General features: G+C 37.8%; 1 protein-coding gene across 4 annotated transcripts in view; it reads left to right on the forward strand.

Moving 5' to 3' along the window:
- LOC133611410 (VPS10 domain-containing receptor SorCS1-like) overlaps positions 1 to 23,247 on the forward strand; it is a 358,768-nt gene extending 335,521 nt beyond the window's left edge. For 2 of the 4 annotated variants that reach the window (XM_061968155.1, XM_061968181.2), the window contains 2 exons: positions 12,938 to 13,074; positions 17,346 to 18,561. In XM_061968155.1, the coding sequence (XP_061824139.1) occupies positions 12,938 to 13,074; positions 17,346 to 17,398 (190 nt within the window). In that variant the 3' untranslated portion in view covers positions 17,399 to 18,561. Of the gene's footprint in view, positions 1 to 12,937; positions 13,075 to 17,345; positions 18,562 to 22,662 lie in introns of those variants that run through there. The other 2 variants (XM_061968164.1, XM_061968172.1) reach the window with 2 other exon arrangements.
- Positions 23,248 to 24,948: the final 1,701 nt, after the last annotated feature.

A 24,948-nucleotide genomic window follows, 5' to 3' on the forward strand; every position in this document is an offset into this window, starting at 1 on the left:
TTGCTGCTGCCGTCCAGTTACTTGTTTACAAAGTGTGAGTAGTTTTACTTTATTGTTGTTTTATCGAGCAGCTGTTTGATTCTGTCTCTACTCGTGCAACAATTAGAAATCCATCCATCCATTTTCTACCGCTTGTCCCTTTTGTTACTTAAAATTTCGCTTGTGCGCTCAATAAATAGTCAGCTGATGGCCACAGTTTCAGGTGGGAATGAAATAAACAAGGAATAGTAATTAGACAAGGTGCATATATAAATAAATAAATAGGTTACTGTACAGAAAAATATATTGCACTTTTTTATATTTATGGATGTATGTTATATTGTCTTTTTTATTCCAGCAAATTAATCCATTTTGGGGGGAGTTGAGTTGAATTACCTAATAAATATATTGTATAATGTAGTTAATCAACATACTATATATACTATAAATAATGCATTATAATACTTAAAATATGCATATAATTAATCACATTATATCCTGGACATTTAATATTGTGGAATGTTGTTGTTTTTTTTAATTATGATTATTTTTGTTTTACAAGTTTTTATTTATTTTATTTTTTGCTTGTATTTCTTTTATTTGGGTTTTATCGTATGTTTTTTCTTTAAATTTTATGAAATAAATTGACTACTATTTCTACATTATTTTATTCGAGAAAACTATTTTTGAAAAAAAATAGAGCAACCTTAAAGTCAACCAGTTAAATGTGAAATTTTGCACGGACAAAAATGTGTTTCATTTCTTGTCTACTAAACAATCTAATTTTGTTGAAAGTATTTGTTAAATTCATGTTACATAAATAAATACCTATTACATATGTATGCATAATTATTACGTACGTACATATAATATTTGTCATCAAAAATAATAGTAATATTATATGCAATATAAATTATTTTATATAGTAAAATAATTTGTAGAAATAGTAACAGATACAAGACAATTTAATTTAAAAATTAACTAATGTAAAATCCCGCGCGCACACAAACAAAATCAGCAAAAACTGTCCTCTAAAATTTTTTTATAATAATAACATAATTTTGTAAAATGTCTGTATGTTATGTTTCCGTAAAGCACAGGTGTCGAACTCAAGGTCCAGGGGTCGTATGTGGCCCTCCGCTTCATTTTATACGGCCCGCTTAAGCCCGGAAATAATATGCAGTCGTTGGTTCCATTTTGACAGAAAAAATGCTTGCAATTGCATATCTTAAATTGGAACTGTACAATAAATGAGTATGTTGTTACAATGTTGTATTTGTGTTGTAGAATATTGGTTGGAAATTTCAATGTCAAATCAACACCAGAACCTGACAGTGATTAAAAGTTGTAAAAAAGCATGTTGTTTCAACGTTGTATTTGTGTTGTTGTATATTGTTTGGGAAATGACCACATTTCAATGGTCAAATAAACGTCAGAACCCAACATTGATTAAGGGTTGTCAAAAAGCATGTTGTTTCAACGTTATGTTTGTGTTGTAGAGTATTGGCTGGAAAATGACCAAAATTCAACGGTCAGATCAACGTCACAACCTGACATTGATTAAACGTTGTCAAAGGCATGTTGTTTAAACGTTGTATTTGTGTTGTTGAATATTAGTTGGGAAATGACCACATTTCAATGGTTAAATCAAAGTCATAACCCAACATTGATTAAACGTCGTCAAAAAGCATGTTGTTTCAACGTCGTATTTGTGTTGTAGAATATTGGTTGGGAAATGACCAAATTTCAAACATCAAATCAACATCATAATCTGACATTGAAGAAATGTTGTTAAAAAGCATGTTTCAATGTTGTATTTGTGTTGTAGAATATTGGTTGGGAAATGACCAAATTGCAATGGTCAAATCAACGTCAGAACCCAACATTGATTAAACATCGTCAAAAAGCATGTTGTTTCAATGTTGTATTTGTGTTGTTGAATATTGGTTGGGAAATGACCAAATTTCAATGTCAAATCAACGTCAGAACCCGACCGACATTGATTAAACGTTGTCAAAAAGCATGTTGTTTCAACTTTATGTGTGCGTTGTGCAATATTGGTTGGGAAATGACCAAATTTCAATGTCAAATCAATGGCATAACCTGACATTGATGGAACTTTGTCAAAAAGCATGTTGTTTCAATGTTGTATTTGTGTTGTTGAATATTGGTTGGGAAATGACCAAATTTCAATGTCAAATCAATGGCATAACCTGACATTGATGGAACTTTGTCAAAAAGCATGTTGTTTCAATGTTGTATTTGTGTTGTTGAATATTGGTTGGGAAATGACCAAATTTCAATGTCAAATCAATGGCATAACCTGACATTGATTAAACGTTGTCAAAAAGCATGTTGTTTCAATGTTGTATTTGTGTTGTTGAATATTGGTTGGGAAATGACCAAATTTCAAACATCAAATCAACATCATAATCTGACATTGAACAAATGTTGTTAAAAAGCAAGTTTCAATGTTGTATTTGTGTTCTAAATATTGGTTGGGAAATGACCAAATTTCAATGTCAAATTAACGTCACAACCTGACATTGATTAAACGTCGTCAAAAAGCATGTTGTTTCAACGTTGTATTTGTGTTGTAGTATATTGGTTGGAAAATGACCAAACTTTTACGGTCAGATCAACGTCACAACCTGACATTGATTAAACGTTGTCAAAGGCTTGTTGTTTCAACGTTGTATTTGTGTTGTTGAATATTAGTTGGGAAATGACCAAATTTCAATGGTCAAATCAAAGTCAGAACCCAACATTGATTAAACGTCGTCAAAAAGCATGTTGTTTCAATGTTGTATTTGTGTTGGAGAATATTGGTTGGGAAATGACCAAATTTCAATGGTCAAATCAACGTCAGAACCCCACATTGATTAAACGTTGTCAAAAAGCATGTTGTTTCATTGTTATGTGTGCGTTGTGCAATATTGGTTGGGAAATGACCAAATTTCAGACATCAAATCAACATCATAATCTGACATTGAACAAATGTTGTCAAAAAGCATGTTGTTTCAATGTTGTATTTGTGTTGTAGAATATTGGTTGGGAAATGACCAAATTTCAATGGTCAAATCAACGTCACAACCTGACATTGAATAAACGTTGTCAAAAAGCATGTTGTTTCAACGTTATGATTTAGTTGTAGAATATTGGTTAGGAAATGACCAAATTTCAATGGTCAAATCAACGTCAGAACCTGACATTGATTAAAAGTTGTAAAAAAGTATGTTGTTTCAACGTTGTATTTGTGTTGTAGAATATTGGTTGGGAAATGACCACATTTCAATGGTCAAATCAAAGTCAGAACCCAACATTGATTAAACGTCGTCAAAAAGCATGTTGTTTCAACGTCGTATTTGTGTTGTAGAATATTGGCTGGAAAATGACCAAATTTCAATGGTCAGTTTAACATGGCAATCTGACATTGATTAGACGTCGTCAAAAAGCATGTTGTTTCAATGTTGTATTTGTGTTGTAGAATATTGGTTGGGAAATGACCACATTTCAAATTAACGTCTGAACCCAACATTGATTAGACATTGTCAAAAAGCATGTTGTTTCAACGTTGTATTTGTGTTGTAGAACATTGGTTGGGAAATGACCAAATTTCAATGTCATAATCTGACATTGAACAAATGTTGTTAAAAAGCATGTTTCAATGTTATGTTTGTGTTGTAAATATTGGCTGGAAAATGACCAAATTTCAATGGTCAGTTTAACATCACAGCCTGACATTGATTAAACGTTGTCAAAAAGCATGTTGTTCCAGCATTGTATTTGTGTTGTAAATATTGGTTGAGAAATGACCACATTTCAATGGTCAAATTAACGTCAGAACCCAACATTGATTAAACGTTGTCAAAAAGCATGTTGTTTCAACGTTGTATTTGTGTTGTAGAATATTGGTTGGGAAATGACCAAATTTCAAATTAACGTCTGAACCCAACATTGATTAGACATTGTCAAAAAGCATGTTGTTTCAACGTTGTATTTGTGTTGTAGAATATTGGTTGGGAAATGACCAAATTTCAAATTAACGTCAGATAAGGCTGCAGCTAACGATTATTTTTCTATCGATTAATCTATAGATTATTTTTTTCGATTAATCGGTTAATCTATAGATTATTTTTTTCGATTAATCTATAGATTATTTTTCCTTTTACCGATTTTTTATTTTTATTTAAAATGAAGATGAAAAAATAAATGTAGGCCAGTTTTTTCAAAAGGCATGGCTTTTATTTACCAAAAAAAAAAAGTATGGCCACTCAGTCAACATTGACAACAACATGACAAAATATTCTGTAACAATGTAAACATTTAAAACTTTTAACATTTAACAAAATCAAAAGTAGCTCATTTGCTTTTTAATGTGCAAATATAAAAGTAAACATCCAGTGCAAATCTTAATATTCTGCAATAGTATCAGCATTTCAAAAGTAAAAGTATTGCTTATTTTGCTTTAAAATGTGCAAAAATAAAGATAAACATCCAATACAAAAAAGTGCAAAACGAAAATAATCTGTAACAGTGTAAACATTTCAACAAAAGTAAAAGTATTGCTTATTTGCTAAAATGTGCAAAAATGAAAATAAACATCCAATACAAAAAAGTGCAAAACAAAATATTCTGTAACAGTGTAAACATTTCAACAAAAGTAAAAGTATTGCTTATTTTGCTTAATAACACAACAATGATAGTATGATTAAAGTGAAAGTTAATTGTTGGTTTGTACATAGTATATGTAACTGTTAATGTTGTAAAAGGTATTTGCACAACTAATTAACGTTAGCGTTTGTGACACGTCTTGTGCCGTGGGGTTCTTTCAGGACCGACAGACTGAACGCCAGACGGCTTTGCCAGGTTTACAATCTTTTAATTTTACACAAAGTCTTTTCTCTTCCGACTCTTTTCTCTTTCTTTCCTCGCTTTTCAGCTCCTCTTCCTCGCTCGCTCGTCGTCCTCTGTCTCTGTCTCTCCTCCTCTCTCGCTCCACGTCAGCTTCACTCTGACTCCTTCCAGTCTCTCTTCCCTTTCTCTCTGCTGCTCCCCGATCCGCGCACCTGGGCACGATTGCGGCGTCGCTCCCGGCGCGCCCCACCTCGCCGCTCGCTCGCCGGCCCCGCCTCTCCACAGCGTTAAAGAGGAGTGCGTCTTTGTAAACACTGCACGCCAAACGCGCCTCTCAGAGCGAAACGGTGCTTTAGTTTATGAATTCACAACGCAGATACAAATGACACATTCATGTTTTTGTGTAATGATGACAACGTATACTCACGCGGACGATTGACTAGTTGATGGTGATGGCAAGAACGCTGTGGGTTTTCTTTTCAAATGTTCCTTCATAGCCGTTGTGCTGCTATGATAGGCCATTTCCGCTCGACACAGTGTGCATACAACAACATTATTAGGCCGTTTATTGAAATACTCCCACACCTTTGATGACTTTTGGCGTGCTTTTTCCCCCTCGCTCGCACCGTCTGCTTTGCGATCCGCCATGACAGTAGTGTGACGTAAATATGCGACGCATCGACGCACAAAAATGGCGTCGACGTATTTACGTAACCGATGACGTCGACTACGTCGACGCGTCGTTTCAGCCTTAACGTCAGAACCCATCATTGAGTAGACGTTGTCAAAAAGCATGTTGTTTCAACGTTTTATTTGTGTTGTTGAATATTGGTTGGAAAATGACCAAATTTCAATGTCAAATTAACGTCTGAACTAGAGATGCGCGGATAGGCAATTATTTCATCCGCAACCGCGTCAGAAAGTCGTCAACCATCCGCCATCCACCCGATGTAACGTTTGATCAGAACTGCATCCGCCCACCATCCGCCCGTTGTTATATATCTAATATTAATAAAAAAATAAAAAAAAAGGGTGAAAACTACGCGAATTGCACCTTGTGCAGACAAGATTTTTCGATCGGACACGGAGGAATTAGCGATGTAAAAGACCACGTTGGGACAAAAAAACACAAGTCTAATGCCGTTGCTAGCGATACAAGTGGAAAACTTTCAACGTTTTTCGTCGCCCAAACAGATTCTTTGGATGTGATAAATGCCGAAGTTTTATTTACGGAGGCAATAATTGAGCATGGACTTCCAATCGCACTGGCTGATCACATGGGACAGTTAATAATGTAATGCAACCTTTAAAAATCATTACGCGGTGATCGCGATCCCAAAAATAAACTTTTCTTGCATGATAATGTCCAGAAAAATTCGCTTTATATTACTATAGAGTCCTTTTAACGAATGAGTTTGATGGTTTATCACAAACCTTAAATGAAAGAAGTCCTTTGTTCTCCTGCACCATGCATGCGCAATCCTGTCGGCTGTATTTCACAGCACGACATACTGTAAAAAGTGTTTATACTATTTATACTTTCAATGAACAAATTGAAGTCTTGTGAAAGGTTGACAGGATAACTGGCATTAACTGTCAAAATAATTTCAAACTATTGAAGTTAGCTTACAGAATAAACATGTCAATCAACCCATATGATTTTTGCTGTAATATTTTTGTTTTGAAAAGTCACTGTGACTGATAGAAAAGTGATGGTTTTAGCAACATTTTAGCCTGTCTGAATGCTAATAGTCATTTTGCGTCGGGGGGCGAAGCCCTGAACCCTCCACCAGGACTTTGTCCTGGACCTACCGGGGCCTGCGGCCCTTGGACCCTGGCTACTAGGTTTTTCTGATTTAAAAGTTGGCAGGTATGGTGAGGTTATAAAGCTTTTGCCTGTTAAAGAAAGGAGACTGATCCAATGCAGCACAGACATTCGCGTGCCACGCTGTCACGACCCAGACGCACACCAGTGCGCAATCATATGGGAGCCGCGCTGAGCGCACCTCCAAGCGCGTCTCGCTGCCGGCGACGGCCAGATATGGGCCCACGCTCCAGCGCCATCCATTTTCAGGGCTAGTTGATTCGGCAGGTGGGTTGTTACACACTCCCTTAGCGGGTTCCGACTTCCATGGCCACCGTCCTGCTCTCTATATCAACCAGGGTGAGCCCCACCCCTTTCATGAGCGCACTACGCGCGGAGTGACCCCTGTTACGCGCCCCCGGCAACAGGGGTGGCAAGCAGGTAAGCTGCGCGGGCGGAGCGCGCGGAGTGACCCATGTTACGAGCCCCCGGCCACGGGGGTGGCGGGCAGGTAAGCTGCTTACCTGCTGCGCGTGACGCCGGCCGCGGCGAAAGCGGACGAGGCGGGGTGTCGGTGCGGTGGGCGCGGTAGTGACCCTGGACGTGCGTCGGGCCCTTCTCGCGGATCGCCTCAGCTACGGCTCCCGGTGGTGCTCCAACCAATATTCTACAACACAAATACAACATGCTTTTTGACGTTGAATTAATGTTGGGTTCTGACGATGATTTGACCATTGAAATTTTTCATTTTCCGACCAATATTCTACAACACAAATACAACGTTGAAACAACATGCTTTTTGACAACGTTTAATCAATGTTGGGTTGTGACGTTGATTTGACCATTACATTTTGGTCATTTTCCAACCAATATTCTACAACACAAACATAACATTGAAACAACATGCTTTTTGACGATGTTTAATGAATGTTGGGTTCTGACGTTGATTTGACCATTGAATTTTGGTCAAACGTTGAAACAACATGCTTTTTGACAACGTTTAATCAATGTTGGGTTCTGACGTTGATTTGACCATTGAAATTTGATCATTTCCCAACCAATATTCTACAACACAAACATAACATTGAAACAACATGCTTTTTGACAACGTTTAATCAATGTTGGGTTGTGATGTTGATTTGACCATTGAATTTTGGTCATTTTCCAACCAATATTCTACAACACAAATACAACGTTAAAACAACATGCTTTTTGACGACGGTTAATCAATGTTGGGTTCTGAAGTTGATTTGACCATTGAAATGTGGTCATTTTCCAACCAATATTCTACAACACAAATACAACGTTAAAACAACATACTTTTTGACGACGTTTAATCAATGTTGGGTTCTGACATTGATCTGACCATTGAATTTTGGTTATTTCCCAACCAATATTTTACAACACAAATACACCGTTGAAACAACATGCTTTTTGACAACGTTTAATCAATGTTGGGTTCTGATGTTGATTTGACCATTGAAATTTAGTCATTTCCCAACCAATATTCTACAACACAAATACAACGTTGAAACAACATGCTTTTTGACAACGTTTAATCAATGTTGGGTTCTGACGTTGATTTGGCATTGAATTTTTTCATTTCCCAACCAATATTCTACAAAACAAATACAACATGCTTTTTGACAACATTTAATCAATGTTGGGTTCTGACGATGATTTGGCATTGAAATTTTTCATTTCCCAACCAATATTCCACAACACAAATACAACGTTGAAACAACATGCTTTTTGACGATGTTTAATGAATGTTGGGTTCTGACGTTGATTTGACCATTGAATTTTGGTCAAATGTTGAAACAACATGCTTTTTGACAACGTTTAATCAATGTTGGGTTCTGACGTTGATTTAACCATTGAAATGTGGTCATTTTCCAACCAATATTCTACAACACAAACATAACATTGAAACAACATGCTTTTTGACAACGTTTAATCAATGTTGGGTTGTGATGTTGATTTGACCATTGAATTTTGGTCATTTTCCAACCAATATTCTACAACACAAATACAACGTTAAAACAACATGCTTTTTGACGACGGTTAATCAATGTTGGGTTCTGAAGTTGATTTGACCATTGAAATGTGGTCATTTTCCAACCAATATTCTACAACACAAATACAACGTTAAAACAACATACTTTTTGACGACGTTTAATCAATGTTGGGTTCTGACATTGATCTGACCATTGAATTTTGGTTATTTCCCAACCAATATTTTACAACACAAATACACCGTTGAAACAACATGCTTTTTGACAACGTTTAATCAATGTTGGGTTCTGATGTTGATTTGACCATTGAAATTTAGTCATTTCCCAACCAATATTCTACAACACAAATACAACGTTGAAACAACATGCTTTTTGACAACGTTTAATCAATGTTGGGTTCTGACGTTGATTTGGCATTGAATTTTTTCATTTCCCAACCAATATTCTACAAAACAAATACAACATGCTTTTTGACAACATTTAATCAATGTTGGGTTCTGACGATGATTTGGCATTGAAATTTTTCATTTCCCAACCAATATTCCACAACACAAATACAACGTTGAAACAACATGCTTTTTGACGATGTTTAATGAATGTTGGGTTCTGACGTTGATTTGACCATTGAATTTTGGTCAAATGTTGAAACAACATGCTTTTTGACAACGTTTAATCAATGTTGGGTTCTGACGTTGATTTAACCATTGAAATGTGGTCATTTTCCAACCAATATTCTACAACACAAACATAACATTGAAACAACATGCTTTTTGACAACGTTTAATCAATGTTGGGTTGTGATGTTGATTTGACCATTGAATTTTGGTCATTTTCCAACCAATATTCTACAACACAAATACAACGTTAAAACAACATGCTTTTTGACGACGGTTAATCAATGTTGGGTTCTGAAGTTGATTTGACCATTGAAATGTGGTCATTTTCCAACCAATATTCTACAACACAAATACAACGTTAAAACAACATACTTTTTGACGACGTTTAATCAATGTTGGGTTCTGACATTGATCTGACCATTGAATTTTGGTTATTTCCCAACCAATATTTTACAACACAAATACACCGTTGAAACAACATGCTTTTTGACAACGTTTAATCAATGTTGGGTTCTGATGTTGATTTGACCATTGAAATTTAGTCATTTCCCAACCAATATTCTACAACACAAATACAACGTTGAAACAACATGCTTTTTGACAACGTTTAATCAATGTTGGGTTCTGACGTTGATTTGGCATTGAATTTTTTCATTTCCCAACCAATATTCTACAAAACAAATACAACATGCTTTTTGACAACATTTAATCAATGTTGGGTTCTGACGATGATTTGGCATTGAAATTTTTCATTTCCCAACCAATATTCCACAACACAAATACAACGTTGAAACAACATGCTTTTTGACGATGTTTAATGAATGTTGGGTTCTGACGTTGATTTGACCATTGAATTTTGGTCAAACGTTGAAACAACATGCTTTTTGACAACGTTTAATCAATGTTGGGTTCTGACGTTGATTTGACCATTGAAATTTGATCATTTCCCAACCAATATTCTACAACACAAACATAACATTGAAACAACATGCTTTTTGACAACGTTTAATCAATGTTGGGTTGTGATGTTGATTTGACCATTGAATTTTGGTCATTTTCCAACCAATATTCTACAACACAAATACAACGTTAAAACAACATGCTTTTTGACGACGGTTAATCAATGTTGGGTTCTGAAGTTGATTTGACCATTGAAATGTGGTCATTTTCCAACCAATATTCTACAACACAAATACAACGTTAAAACAACATACTTTTTGACGACGTTTAATCAATGTTGGGTTCTGACATTGATCTGACCATTGAATTTTGGTTATTTCCCAACCAATATTTTACAACACAAATACACCGTTGAAACAACATGCTTTTTGACAACGTTTAATCAATGTTGGGTTCTGATGTTGATTTGACCATTGAAATTTAGTCATTTCCCAACCAATATTCTACAACACAAATACAACGTTGAAACAACATGCTTTTTGACAACGTTTAATCAATGTTGGGTTCTGACGTTGATTTGGCATTGAATTTTTTCATTTCCCAACCAATATTCTACAAAACAAATACAACATGCTTTTTGACAACATTTAATCAATGTTGGGTTCTGACGATGATTTGGCATTGAAATTTTTCATTTCCCAACCAATATTCCACAACACAAATACAACGTTGAAACAACATGCTTTTTGACGATGTTTAATGAATGTTGGGTTCTGACGTTGATTTGACCATTGAATTTTGGTCAAACGTTGAAACAACATGCTTTTTGACAACGTTTAATCAATGTTGGGTTCTGACGTTGATTTAACCATTGAAATGTGGTCATTTTCCAACCAATATTCTACAACACAAACATAACATTGAAACAACATGCTTTTTGACAACGTTTAATCAATGTTGGGTTGTGATGTTGATTTGACCATTGAATTTTGGTCATTTTCCAACCAATATTCTACAACACAAATACAACGTTAAAACAACATGCTTTTTGACGACGGTTAATCAATGTTGGGTTCTGAAGTTGATTTGACCATTGAAATGTGGTCATTTTCCAACCAATATTCTACAACACAAATACAACGTTAAAACAACATACTTTTTGACGACGTTTAATCAATGTTGGGTTCTGACATTGATCTGACCATTGAATTTTGGTTATTTCCCAACCAATATTTTACAACACAAATACACCGTTGAAACAACATGCTTTTTGACAACGTTTAATCAATGTTGGGTTCTGATGTTGATTTGACCATTGAAATTTAGTCATTTCCCAACCAATATTCTACAACACAAATACAACGTTGAAACAACATGCTTTTTGACAACGTTTAATCAATGTTGGGTTCTGACGTTGATTTGGCATTGAATTTTTTCATTTCCCAACCAATATTCTACAAAACAAATACAACATGCTTTTTGACAACATTTAATCAATGTTGGGTTCTGACGATGATTTGGCATTGAAATTTTTCATTTCCCAACCAATATTCCACAACACAAATACAACGTTGAAACAACATGCTTTTTGACGATGTTTAATGAATGTTGGGTTCTGACGTTGATTTGACCATTGAATTTTGGTCAAACGTTGAAACAACATGCTTTTTGACAACGTTTAATCAATGTTGGGTTCTGACGTTGATTTAACCATTGAAATGTGGTCATTTTCCAACCAATATTCTACAACACAAACATAACATTGAAACAACATGCTTTTTGACAACGTTTAATCAATGTTGGGTTGTGATGTTGATTTGACCATTGAATTTTGGTCATTTTCCAACCAATATTCTACAACACAAATACAACGTTAAAACAACATGCTTTTTGACGACGGTTAATCCCGGTGGGGCCCTCTCGGGGGAAGGGGCCTCGGTCCCGGACCCCGGCGAGGCGTCCCTTCTCCGCTCCGTAAAAGTGTCCATCTCTTTTCTTTTTTTTTCTTCTGTTGTGGCATATGCAGCAGGTGCCTGCTCGTTTTTCGTATGTGGGTAACAACATTTAACTATGTACCGAATTGGTTTAACTGCCACCCGCAAAAAAAAAAAAAAAAAAAAAATTAATCCGCCCGACCCGACCCGCGAGCGGATAAAATCTTAGTTTTTTTAATTTCATCCGCCCGATCCGCGGATAATCCGCGGACTCCGCGGTTGTGTCCGCAAACCGCGCATCTCTAGTCTGAACGCAACATTGATTAAACGTCGTCAAAAAGCATGTTGTTTCAACGTTGTGTTTGAGTTGCTCAACGTCAGGACGTAATTCAACAATGTTGTTTTAGTGTCTTGTGCCTGCTGGGTGTTGTATTGTTACAAAGTGATGCTTACTTTGAGTACCTAAACCAGGTGATGCATTGATATTAAAAACATTCCCGCCTCACTGGACGCTCGGGCATAAAAATTATAATCACAATCCATTATTTTTCGTCCCAGGTTTCTATAAAAAAAACGACTACTTTTAGGCACTTTATTGACTTTGTAGTGGTGGAAAAAAAGAAAACTTTAGGAGACAATGGAAGTCCAAAAAGTTTGAGGCGGAACGGTGCGTCTGAGGGGATGAAAAATTGATTGAAGACCGAAGTGAACAATATAAAAGTGGAAGTGCTCTCGAGCAAGCTTTAAAAATAGAGACATTATGTTTAGTGGAGGCATTAGAGGAGCACACACTCCATGAACTGTGTCTTGTGATTTAAACATGACCCGCAGGAAGAACACCTACACCACGGAGCAGCCGGACAAAGAACAGGAGGTGCTTCCCTCCGTCACCTCCATCGCCGACACCAAGCCTGAGGGGGACAAGCTGGACGGCGTGGACCTGCAGCAGCCGGATCCTCGGACCAAAGGTCAGCCTCCGTCAGCACGCGGTGTCACTCCGCATCAGCACAAACGCCAACAAACAAAACGGTTTTAAAAGAGCCGCCGGAGCGAGTCGTTATCAGAGTCTGAGACGAGACGGCGAAGAGGAGCTGACGGGGGAAGCAAACACTTCTATCTCCGTCCTGTTAAACGACGGGCTCTCATCGCCTATTTACTGCTGGCACGCACACGCTAACCTTTAAATAAGCTGACAAGATCCTCGCTCTGTCTTGTGAAAAAGGGAAGACTCCCCCGTTTGTGACATTTTAAAAGCCTGTAAAAAAAAAAAAAAAAAAAAAAAAAATGAGTCTCTTTTCCAGAAATCTAGCTAAATAAAAAGTTAAAAAAAAAAAAAAACAATAACAAAACCCAGCAGGTTTAAGACATTCAAACAACGTCGAGAACTTGTTGAATTAGTTTGGAGCAACTCAAACATAACGTTAAAACAACATACATTTAGACAAATACAGGTAAAAGCCAGTAAATTAGAATATTTTGAAAAACTTGATTTATTTCAGTAATTGCATTCAAAAGGTGTAACTTGTACATTATATTTATTCATTGCACACAGACTGATGCATTCAAATGTTTATTTCATTTAATTTTGATGATTTGAAGTGGCAACAAATGAAAATCCAAAATTCCGTGTGTCACAAAATGAGAATATTACTTAAGGCTAATACAAAAAAGGGGATTTTTAGAAATGTTGGCCAACTGAAAAGTATGAAAATGAAAAATATGAGCATGTACAATACTCAATACTTGGTTGGAGCTCCTTTTGCCTCAATTACTGCGTTAATGCGGCGTGGCATGGAGTCGATGAGTTTCTGGCACTGCTCAGGTGTTATGAGAGCCCAGGTTGCTCTGATAGTGGCCTTCAACTCTTCTGCGTTTTTGGGTCTGGCATTCTGCATCTTCCTTTTCACAATACCCCACAGATTTTCTATGGGGTTAAGGTCAGGGGAGTTGGCGGGCCAATTTAGAACAGAAATACCATGGTCCGTAAACCAGGCACGGGTAGATTTTGCGCTGTGTGCAGGCGCCAAGTCCTGTTGGAACTTGAAATCTCCATCTCCATAGAGCAGGTCAGCAGCAGGAAGCATGAAGTGCTCTAAAACTTGCTGGTAGACGGCTGCGTTGACCCTGGATCTCAGGAAACAGAGTGGACCGACACCAGCAGATGACATGGCACCCCAAACCATCACCCAACCAGGCAAATTTTGCATTTCCTTTGGAAATCGAGGTCCCAGAGTCTGGAGGAAGACAGGAGAGGCACAGGATCCACGTTGCCTGAAGTCTAGTGTAAAGTTTCCACCATCAGTGATGGTTTGGGGTGCCATGTCATCTGCTGGTGTCGGTCCACTCTGTTTCCTGAGATCCAGGGTCAACGCAGCCGTCTACCAGCACGTTTTAGAGCACTTCATGCTTCCTGCTGCTGACCTGCTCTATGGAGATGGAGATTTCAAGTTCCAACAGGACTTGGCGCCTGCACACAGCGCAAAATCTACCCGTGCCTGGTTTACGGACCATGGTATTTCTGTTCTAAATTGGCCCGCCAACTCCCCTGACCTTAGCCCCATAGAAAATCTGTGGGGTATTGTGAAAAGGAAGATGCAGAATGCCAGACCCAAAAACGCAGAAGAGTTGAAGGCCACTATCAGAGCAACCTGGGCTCTCATAACACCTGAGCAGTGCCAGAAACTCATCGACTCCATGCCACGCCGCATTAACGCAGTAATTGAGGCAAAAGGAGCTCCAACCAAGTATTGAGTATTGTACATGCTCATATTTTTCATTTTCATACTTTTCAGTTGGCCAACATTTCTAAAAATCCCTTTTTTGTATTAGCCTTAAGTAATATTCTCATTTTGTGACACACGGAATTTTGGATTTTCATTTGTTGCCACTTCAAATCATCAAAATTAAATGAAATAAACATTTGAATGCATCAGTCTGTGTGCAATGAATAAATATAATGTACAAGTTACACCTTTTGAATGCAATTACTGAAATAAATCAAGTTTTTCAAAATATTCTAATTTACTGGCTTTTACCTGTATATGTGTGTGTTTAACTATTACTTATAGTTGCAGATCAAATGTAATTAGCTTTTTTAACGGTGTAGGATCACGGTGAAACACTAACACTGTCATGACTTGGACTGTGGCTTGGTTTGTTCTCCCGTGGTGCAAATTAACTGGACTGGTCAAGGCTTGAAGGTGGGTACATGATTTATTTAAACTATCAAAAAAGGAATACACGAAAAGCGCGCACAGGGGCGGAGGTACAAAACTAGACTATAAACACAAAACTTGCACATTGGCAGAAACTATGAACAATTAAACAAAACACTAACTGTGGCTTAATAAAACACAAACTTACTTGGCATGGAACCGGCATGAAAAAAAGAGTAGCAAGGGTCATCAGGGTGTGGAGAGTGTGCAGGAGCATAAATGCGGGGATGTCGTCAGGACGAACAACAGAAAATGAATGAACTTAAATACTATGTTAAAGTTAAAGTTAAAGTACCAATGATTGTCACAACACACTAGGTGTGGTGAAATTATTCTCTGCATTTGACCCATCACCCTTGATCACCCTCTGGGAGGTGAGGGGAGCAGTGAGCAGCAGCGGTGGCCGCGCCCGGGAATCATTTTTGGTGATTTAACCCCCAATTCCAACCCTTGATACTGAGTGCCAAGCAGGGAGGCAATGGGTCCCATTTTTATAGTCTTTGGTATGACCCGGCCGGGATTTGAACTCACAACCTACCGATCTCAGGGCGGACACTCTAACCACTAGGCCACTGAGTAGGTGGTATAAACACAAAACGTGCACATTGGCAGAAACTATGAACAATTAAACAAAACACTAACTGTGGCTTAATAAATAAAAACTTACTTGGCATGGAACCGGCATGAAAAAAAGAGTAGCAAGGGTCATCAGGGTGTGGAGAGTGTGCAGGAGCATAAATGCGGGGATGTCGTCAGGACGAACAACAGAAAATGAATGAACTTAAATACTATGTTAAAGTTAAAGTTAAAGTACCAATGATTGTCACACACACACTAGGTGTGGTGAAATTATTCTCTGCATTTGACCCATCACCCTTGATCACCCTCTGGGAGGTGAGGGGAGCAGTGAGCAGCAGCGGTGGCCGCGCCCGGGAATCATTTTTGGTGATTTAACCCCCAATTCCAACCCTTGATGCTGAGTGCCAAGCAGGGAGGTAATGGGTCCCATTTTTATAGTCTTTGGTATGACTCGGCCGGGATTTGAACTCCCAACCTACCGATCTCAGGGCGGACACTCTAACCACTAGGCCACTGAGTAGGTGGTATAAACACAAAACGTGCACATTGGCAGAAACTATGAACAATTAAACAAAACACTAACTGTGGCTTAATAAACAAAAACTTACTTGGCATGGAACCGGCATGAAAAAAAGAGTAGCAAGGGTCATCAGGGTGTGGAGAGTGTGCAGGAGCATAAATGCGGGGATGTCGTCAGGACGAACAACAGAAAATGAATGAACTTAAATACTATGGACATGGTTAGTGAAAGCAGGTGCGTGACTCAAAACGTGAAACAGGTGCGTGACGTGACAGGTGCAAAACTAATGGTTGCTATGGTGACAAACAAGAGTGCACAATGAGTCCAAACGTGGAACAGGTGAAACTAATGGGTAATCATGCAAACAAGACAAGGGAGTGAAAAGCCAGAAACTAAACAAAACATGATTACACAGACATGACAAACACAGTGTCAGTACAGCTAATGAGTGTGTCACACACTCACCGAGGCTTTATTTACCCAACTATCGCCATGTTTTTCTGTTGTTGTTTTTTTTTTTAAATTGTGATGTGTAAAATGAACTTAATCAGCATAAAATACAATGAAAATATATATTTTTTAATGCTTTGAACTCCAAATTGCTGGCCTTCACAGAAGGCGGCGGGTTGTTGTTTCTTCCCTCCTGCCGCAGTCTTCTGGCGAAATTATGCAGAGTGTGTTTTATGTCCGCCGCTCGCAGGTAAAGTGAAGCGGGAAAAAAAAGCGGCGGCGTGAGTTATTCGCCCCAATAAAATAATTAGCGCGGCGGAGGAGGTGAAAGCATTTTCATCAAGGCGCCGTCCTCGTGGCCTCACTTGATTTACTCCTCCTCGCCGCGGCTTAGCGGATGACCCGTCCAAGATGAATGTGTTTCTGCAATGCAAATAGCTGCATAAACCTCGCCGTGTCTCCTCTCTTGTCCCAGGCTACCTGCCGGCGGACGCCAAGCTCCCCGATGAAGCGCCCCATGTGTTTTAATGCGGAGCGTCTCGCGGGCCACGTGGCAGCGATACATCTTCCCTGGCAGTTATGCAGGCACGGTCACAATGAATGCTCTCCGGTGTTTTTTGCTACCCATGCATGGATGGAGCGCCTAATCCCTCCGAGGAGCCTGTACAGATTTATACTCGCCCCTCTCTCTCTCCCCAAATGGGACTCCTTTTTTTGAGATATTTTTTTGCAAGGACCTTTATGTAAATAGTGTACAGAAGAAGAACTGGCGATGGAGGAAACGAGCGGATTTGTGGATATATCTCCTCGTGCTTTTTTGTTGTTGTTGTTGTTGTTTTCTTCCGAGCAGCTTATCTAAAGACAGTGCGAGGGAGCAGATTGTTATCGAATGAAGGCTGGCAATATCCAGGAGAGGAAAGACGGCCGTCAAGGCTTCAGATTGTCCTGAGAGTCATAACGGAGATTAAAAGTGTCTCGGCGCCGAGATGAGATGTTGTCTCGTCCAACTAAACATGATGAAAGACGCGTTCGCGTCGCACGATTGGATCGTTTACGTCGGTGAAACATTGTGTTTCCTCAACTGGTGGCCAAGGGCGTCGATATATATATATATATTAACACTGACTTTAATGAAGAAAAGAAGAAAAAATGTCCAAAAAAACGCCCACCGAAACAGACAGGGAATGTGGAATAACATAACGTCAACATGGACGCACACAACATTGTGGAGCAACCACCTATCACAGTTAAAATGTATGCCAAGGGAAACTGAATAGATACAACTATGTTGGAGCAATGTCGGAAAAATGAAAACTTTCCGGAAGACAAACATGGATGCATACAACGTTGTGGAGCAACCACTTGTCAAAGTGTACTGGTGGATTAAAATGTATGCCAAGGGAAACTGAATAGATAGGACTATCATGGAGCAATGTTAAACATAATGAAACGTCATGTTACTCTCCGGAACACAAACATAGATGCATACAACATTGTGGACCGACCACCTTTCAAAGTCTGCTTGTGTATTAAAATAGATGCCATGGGAAACTGATTACATAGGACTACCATGTAGCAATGTTAAACAAAATGAAAAATCATGTTACTTGCCAGGACACAAACGTAGATGCATACAACATTGTGGAGTGACCACCTGTCAAGGTTTACCGGTGGATTAAAATGTATGTCAAAGGGAACTGAATAGATAGGACTATTGTGGAGAAATGAAGAAAAATTATAAGTCATATAACTCCTCCAAACATAAATGTGGATGCCTACAACATTGTGGAGCAACCATCTATCAAAGTTAGATGGTGGGTGAAAATGTATGCCAAGGGAAACTGAATAGATAGGACTATTAAGGAGCAATGTTAAACAAAATAAAAAAAAATCATGTTACTCTCCGGAACACAAACATAGATGCATACAACATTGTGGAGCGAACATCTGTCAAAGTTAGATGGTGGGTTACAATGTATGCCCAAGGGAAACTGAATAGATAGGACTAGTATGGATAAATTAAGAACAATTACACAGTAAGTCATATAGCTTCTCTAAACATAAATGTGGATGCCTACAACATTGTGGAGCGACCACCTATCAAAGTTTGGTGAATTAAACTGTATACCAAGGTAAATTGAATATATATAGGACTATAATGGAGAAATGTTAAACAAAATGAAAAATCATGTTACTTGCCAGGACACAAACGTAGATGCATACAACATTGTGGAGTGACCACCTGTCAAGGTTTACCGGTGGATTACAATGTATGTCAAAGGGAAACTGAATAGATAGGACTATCGTGGAGAAATGAAGAAAAATAATAAGTCATATAACTCCTCAAAACATAAATGTGGATGCCTACAACATTGTGGAGCAACCACCTCTCAAAGTTAGATGGTGGGTGAAAATGTATGCCAAGGGAAACTGAATAAATAGGATTATTGTGGAGCAATGTTAAACAAAATAAAAAAAAATCATGTTACTCTCCGGAACACAAACATAGATGCATACAACATTGTGGAGCGAACACCTATCAAAGTTAGATGGTGGGTTAAAATGTATGCCAAGGGAAACTGAATAGATAGGACTATTGTGGAGCAATGTTAAACAAAATGAAACGTCATGTTACTCTCAGGAACACAAACATAGATGCATACAACATTGTGGAGTGACCACCTGTCAAGGTTTACCGGTGGATTAAAATGTATGTCCAAGGGAAACTGAATAGATAGGACTATTATGGATGAATTAAGAACAATTATACAGTAAGTCATATAATGTGGATGCCTACAACATTGTGGAGCGACCACCTATCAAAGTTTGGTGAATTAAACTGTATACCAAGGTAAACTGAATATTTATAGGACTATCATGTAGCAATGTTAAACAAAATGAAAAATCATGTTACTTGCCAGGACATAAATGTGGATGCCTACAACATTGTGGAGCAACCACCTATCAAAGTTAGATGGTGGGTGAAAATGTATGCCAAGGGAAACTGAATAAATAGGACTATTGTGGAGCAATGTTGAACAAAATAAAAAAAATCATGTTACTCTCCGGAACACAAACATAGATGCATACAACATTGTGGAGCGAACACCTGTCAAAGTTAGATGGTGGGTTACAATGTATGCCAAGGGAAACTGAATAGATAGGACTATCGTGGAGCAATGTTAAACATAATGAAACGTCATGTTACTCTCCGGAACACAAACATAAATGCATACAACATTGTGGAGTGACCACCTGTCAAGGTTTACCGGTGGATTACAATGTATGTCCAAGGGAAACTGAATAGATAGGACTATTGTGGATGAATTAAGAAAAATTATACAGTAAGTCATACAACTCCTCTAAACATAAATGTGGATGCCTACAACATTGTGGAGCGACCACCTATCAAAGTTTGGTGAATTAAACTGTATACCAAGGTAAATTGAATACATATAGGACTATAATGGAGAAATGTTAAACATAATGAAACGTCATGTTACTCTCCGGGACACAAACATAGATGCATACAACATTGTGGAGTGACCACCTGTCAAGGTTTACCGGTGGATTAAAATGTATGTCCAAGGGAAACTGAATAGATAGGACTATTATGGATGAATTAAGAAAAAATATACAGTAAGTTATATAACTCCTCTAAACATAAATGTGGATGCCTACAACATTGTGGAGCGACCACCTATCAAAGTTTGGTGAATTAAACTGTATACCAAGGTAAATTGAATATATATAGGACTATAATGGAGAAATGTTAAACATAATGAAACGTCATGTTACTCTCAGGAACACAAACATAGATGCATACAACATTGTGGAGTGACCACCTGTCAAGGTTTACCGGTGGATTAAAATGTATGCCAAGGAAAACTGAATAGATACAACTATATTGGAGCAATGTCGGAAAAATGAAAAGTCATGTTACTTTCCGGAAGACAAACATGGATGCATACAACATTGTGGAGCAAACACCTGTCAAGGTTTACCAGTGGATTAAAATGTATGTCAAAGGTAAACTGAATAGATTGTACTATTGTGGAAAAATGAAGAAAAATTATAAGTCATATAGCTCCTCCAAACATAAATGTGGATGCCTACAACATTGTGGAGCAACCACCTATCAAAGTTAGATGGTGGGTGAAAATGTATGCCAAGGGAAACTGAATAAATAGGACTATTGTGGAGCAATGTTAAACATAATGAAACGTCATGTTACTCTCCGGAACACAAACATAGATGCATACAACATTGTGGAGCGAACACCTGTCAAAGTAGACTGGTGTATTAAAGTGTGTGCCAAGGGAAATTGAATAGATAGGACTATTATGGAGAAATTAAGACACATGATAAGTCATATAACTCCTCAAAACATATATGTGGATGCCTACAACATTGTGGAGCGACTACCTGTCAACGTTTAATGGTGGATTAAAATGTATGTCAAGGGAAACTAAATATAAATAGGACTATCATGTAGCAATGTTAAACAAAATGAAAAAGCATGTTACTTGCCAGGACACAAACGTAGATGCATACAGCATTGTGGAGTGACCACCTGTCAAGGTTTACCGGTGGATTAAAATGTATGTCAAAGGGAAACTGAATAGATAGGACTATCGTGGAGAAATGAAGAAAAATTATAAGTCATATAACTCCTCAAAACATAAATGTGGATGCCTACAACATTGTGGAGCGACCACCTATCAAAGTTAGATGGTGGGTTAAAATGTATGCCAAGGGAAACTGAATAGATAGGACTATTGTGGAGCAATGTTAAACATAATAAAACGTCATGTTACTCTCCGGAACACAAACGTAGATGCATACAACATTGTGGAGTGACCACCTGTCAAGGTTTACCGGTGGATTAAAATGTATGTCCAAGGGAAACTGAATAGATAGGACTATTATGGATGAATTAAGAAAAATTATACAGTAAGTCATATAATGTGGATGCCTACAACATTGTGGAGCGACCACCTATCAAAGTTTGGTGAATTAAACTGTATACCAAGGTAAACTGAATATTTATAGGACTATCATGTAGCAATGTTAAACAAAATGAAAAATCATGTTACTTGCCAGGACATAAATGTGGATGCCTACAACATTGTGGAGCAACCACCTATCAAAGTTAGATGGTGGGTGAAAATGTATGCCAAGGGAAACTGAATAAATAGGACTATTGTGGAGCAATGTTAAACAAAATAAAAAAAATCATGTTACTCTCCGGAACACAAACATAGATGCATACAACATTGTGGAGCGACCACCTTTCAAAGTCTACTTGTGTTTTAAAATATTTGCCAGGGGAAACTGATTACATAGGACTACCATGGAGAAATGTTAAACAAAATGATCAGTCATGTAACTCTCCGTAACCTAAACATAGATGCATACAACATTGTGGAGCGACCACCTTTCAAAGTCTACTTGTGTATTAAAATATTTGCCACGGGAAACTGATTACATAGGACTACCATGGAGAAATTTTAAACAAAATTAGAAAGTCACGTAACTCTCAGCAACATTTGTCGTCAAGTAAATGCACACAACATTGTGGGGTGACCCACAAAAGAGTGCAGGGAACTTAGTTACAACGTCCAGCAGACTTCCAGCGGGCTTTAAACGTATGTGGGGTGTGGCCATTATTTGAGGAAATACCCAAAATTCCCAGCAATTACAACACATTTGCTGGGATGTTTCAAATGATGATGTTCTTTAATTCCAATGAAGAATGATTTATTGGTGTTTGCAAACCACACACCGTGCAGGAGGATCCCACTGATCCCAGCAAGGAAACCAAAAGGACAATTTAAGGTCATCCCTCCAGGAGTCGGCGGGAGAAAAGCGCGGCTCCGTGGCCGCCAGGCCTGCAAGACGCTCACAAGACGTATCTGCTGTCAAGTAGGCTCCGTCCACGCTGTGAGCTGCGGTCAGCGACTGGCGTTTGAAGCCTTCACGTGTGGGTAAGAGGAATGGAAGAATGGTGTGGGTAAGAAGAATGGAAGAATGGTGTGGGTAAGAAGAATGGAAGAATGGTGTGGCGCCGCGGGGAAGAAACCGACTCGAGGTCTTCTTCATCGCTGAGAAGTTTCTGCTCTTTTCTTTTGCGTGTCAACACAATTTGCATGAAGCCTTTTTTCTATGGTCAGTAAACTGTTCACTTCCTTTCGTTCCTACTCAGTTGTGTGCTGATTCTTGTTACTTGTTGTTCTTGTTGTTGTTGTTGAGGTTTTTTTCCATGCAGCGATGTAACCATGGTTACAGAATAAATCCAACACGTTAAACGGTGTCTTCATTCTGTTCCGTTTCAACTTTCTGCTCCATTCCAACCTTCTCTGCATCCATTTTGAAGTCACCGATTTTTAACAACACACTTTTTTCTTTCTTTTGTTGCATTTATGCAATTTTTGAAGACACAAACATGTAACGTGCTCTTTCAAGATATCGTTGGAATAGACTCAATGTTTTTGTGTAACATGTTTTTGTTCATGTTGGCGTCATTATGTGCAGGAGTAATTTAAACATGAGTCAAAGATCCTTTATATGACAGAAACGGTGTTGTTTTTAGGAATCTGCTGCAAAAACACAAGTCAAAGATCCTTTATATGACAACAACTTTGTTATTTTTAGGAATCTGCTGCAAAAACACGAGTCAAAGATCCTTTATATGACAACAACTTTGTTATTTTTAATAATCTGCTGCAAAAACACGGGTCAAAGATCCTTTATATGACAGAAGCACTCTGTTTTTAATAATCTGCTGCAAAAACAGGAGTCAAAGATCCTTTATATGACAGAAACTATGTTATTTTTAGGAATCTGCTGCAAGAACACGAGTCAAAGATCCTTTATATAACAAAAACTGTGTTATTTTTAGGAATCTGCTGCAAAAACACGAGTCAAAGATCCTTTCTATGACAGAAGCACTCTGTTTTAATAATCTGCTGCAAAAACACGAGTCAAAGATCCTTTATATGACAAAAACTATGTTATTTTTAGGAATCTGCTGCAAAAACATGAGTCAAAGATCCTTTATATGACATAAACGGTGTCATTTTTAGGAATTTGCTGCAAAAACACGAGTCAAAGACCCTTTATATGACAGAAGCATTCTGTTTTTAATAATCTGCTGCAAAAACATGGGTCAAAGATCCTTTATATGACAGAAGCATTCTGTTTTTAATAATCTGCTGTAAAAACACGAGTCAAAGATCCTTTATGTGACAAAAACTGTGTTATTTTTAGGAATCTGCTGCAAAAACACGAGTCAAAGATCCTTTATATGACAAAAACAGTGTTATTTTTAGAAATCTGCTGCAAAAACACGAGTCAAAGATCCTTTATATGACAGAAGCATTCTGTTTTTAATAATCTGCTGCAAAAACACGAGTCAAAGATCCTTTATATGACAAAAACTGTGTTATTTTTAGGAATCTGCTGCAGAAAAACGAGTCAAAGATCCTTTATATGACAGAAGCACTATGTTTTTAATAATCTGCTGCAAAAACACGGTTCAAAGATCCTTTATGTGACAGAAGCATTCTGTTATTAATGATCTGCTGCAAAAACAGGAGTCAAAGATCCTTTATATGACAAAAACTATGTTATTTTTAAGAATCTTCTGCAAAAACATGAGTCAAAGATCCTTTATATGACAAAAACGGTGTTATTTTTAGGAATCTGCTGCAAAAACACGAGTCAAAGATCCTTTATGTGACAAAAACTGTGTTATTTTTAGGAATCTGCTGCAAAAACACGAATCAAAGATCCTTTATATGACAAAAACAGTGTTATTTTTAGAAATCTGCTGCAAAAACACGAGTCAAAGATCCTTTATATGACAAAAACGGTGTTATTTTTTGGGATCTGCTGCAAAAACACGAGTCAAAGATCCTTTATCTGACAAAAACTGTTATTTTTAGGAATCTGCTGCAAAAACACGAGTCAAAGATTCTTTATATGACAAAAACGATGTTATTTTTAGGAATCTGCTGCAAAAACACGAGTCAAAGATCCTTTATATGACACAAACTGTGTTATTTTTAGGAATCTGC

Source organism: Nerophis lumbriciformis, linkage group LG02 (genome assembly GCF_033978685.3).
Source record: "Nerophis lumbriciformis linkage group LG02, RoL_Nlum_v2.1, whole genome shotgun sequence".
NCBI classification, from domain to species: Eukaryota; Metazoa; Chordata; class Actinopteri; order Syngnathiformes; family Syngnathidae; genus Nerophis; species Nerophis lumbriciformis.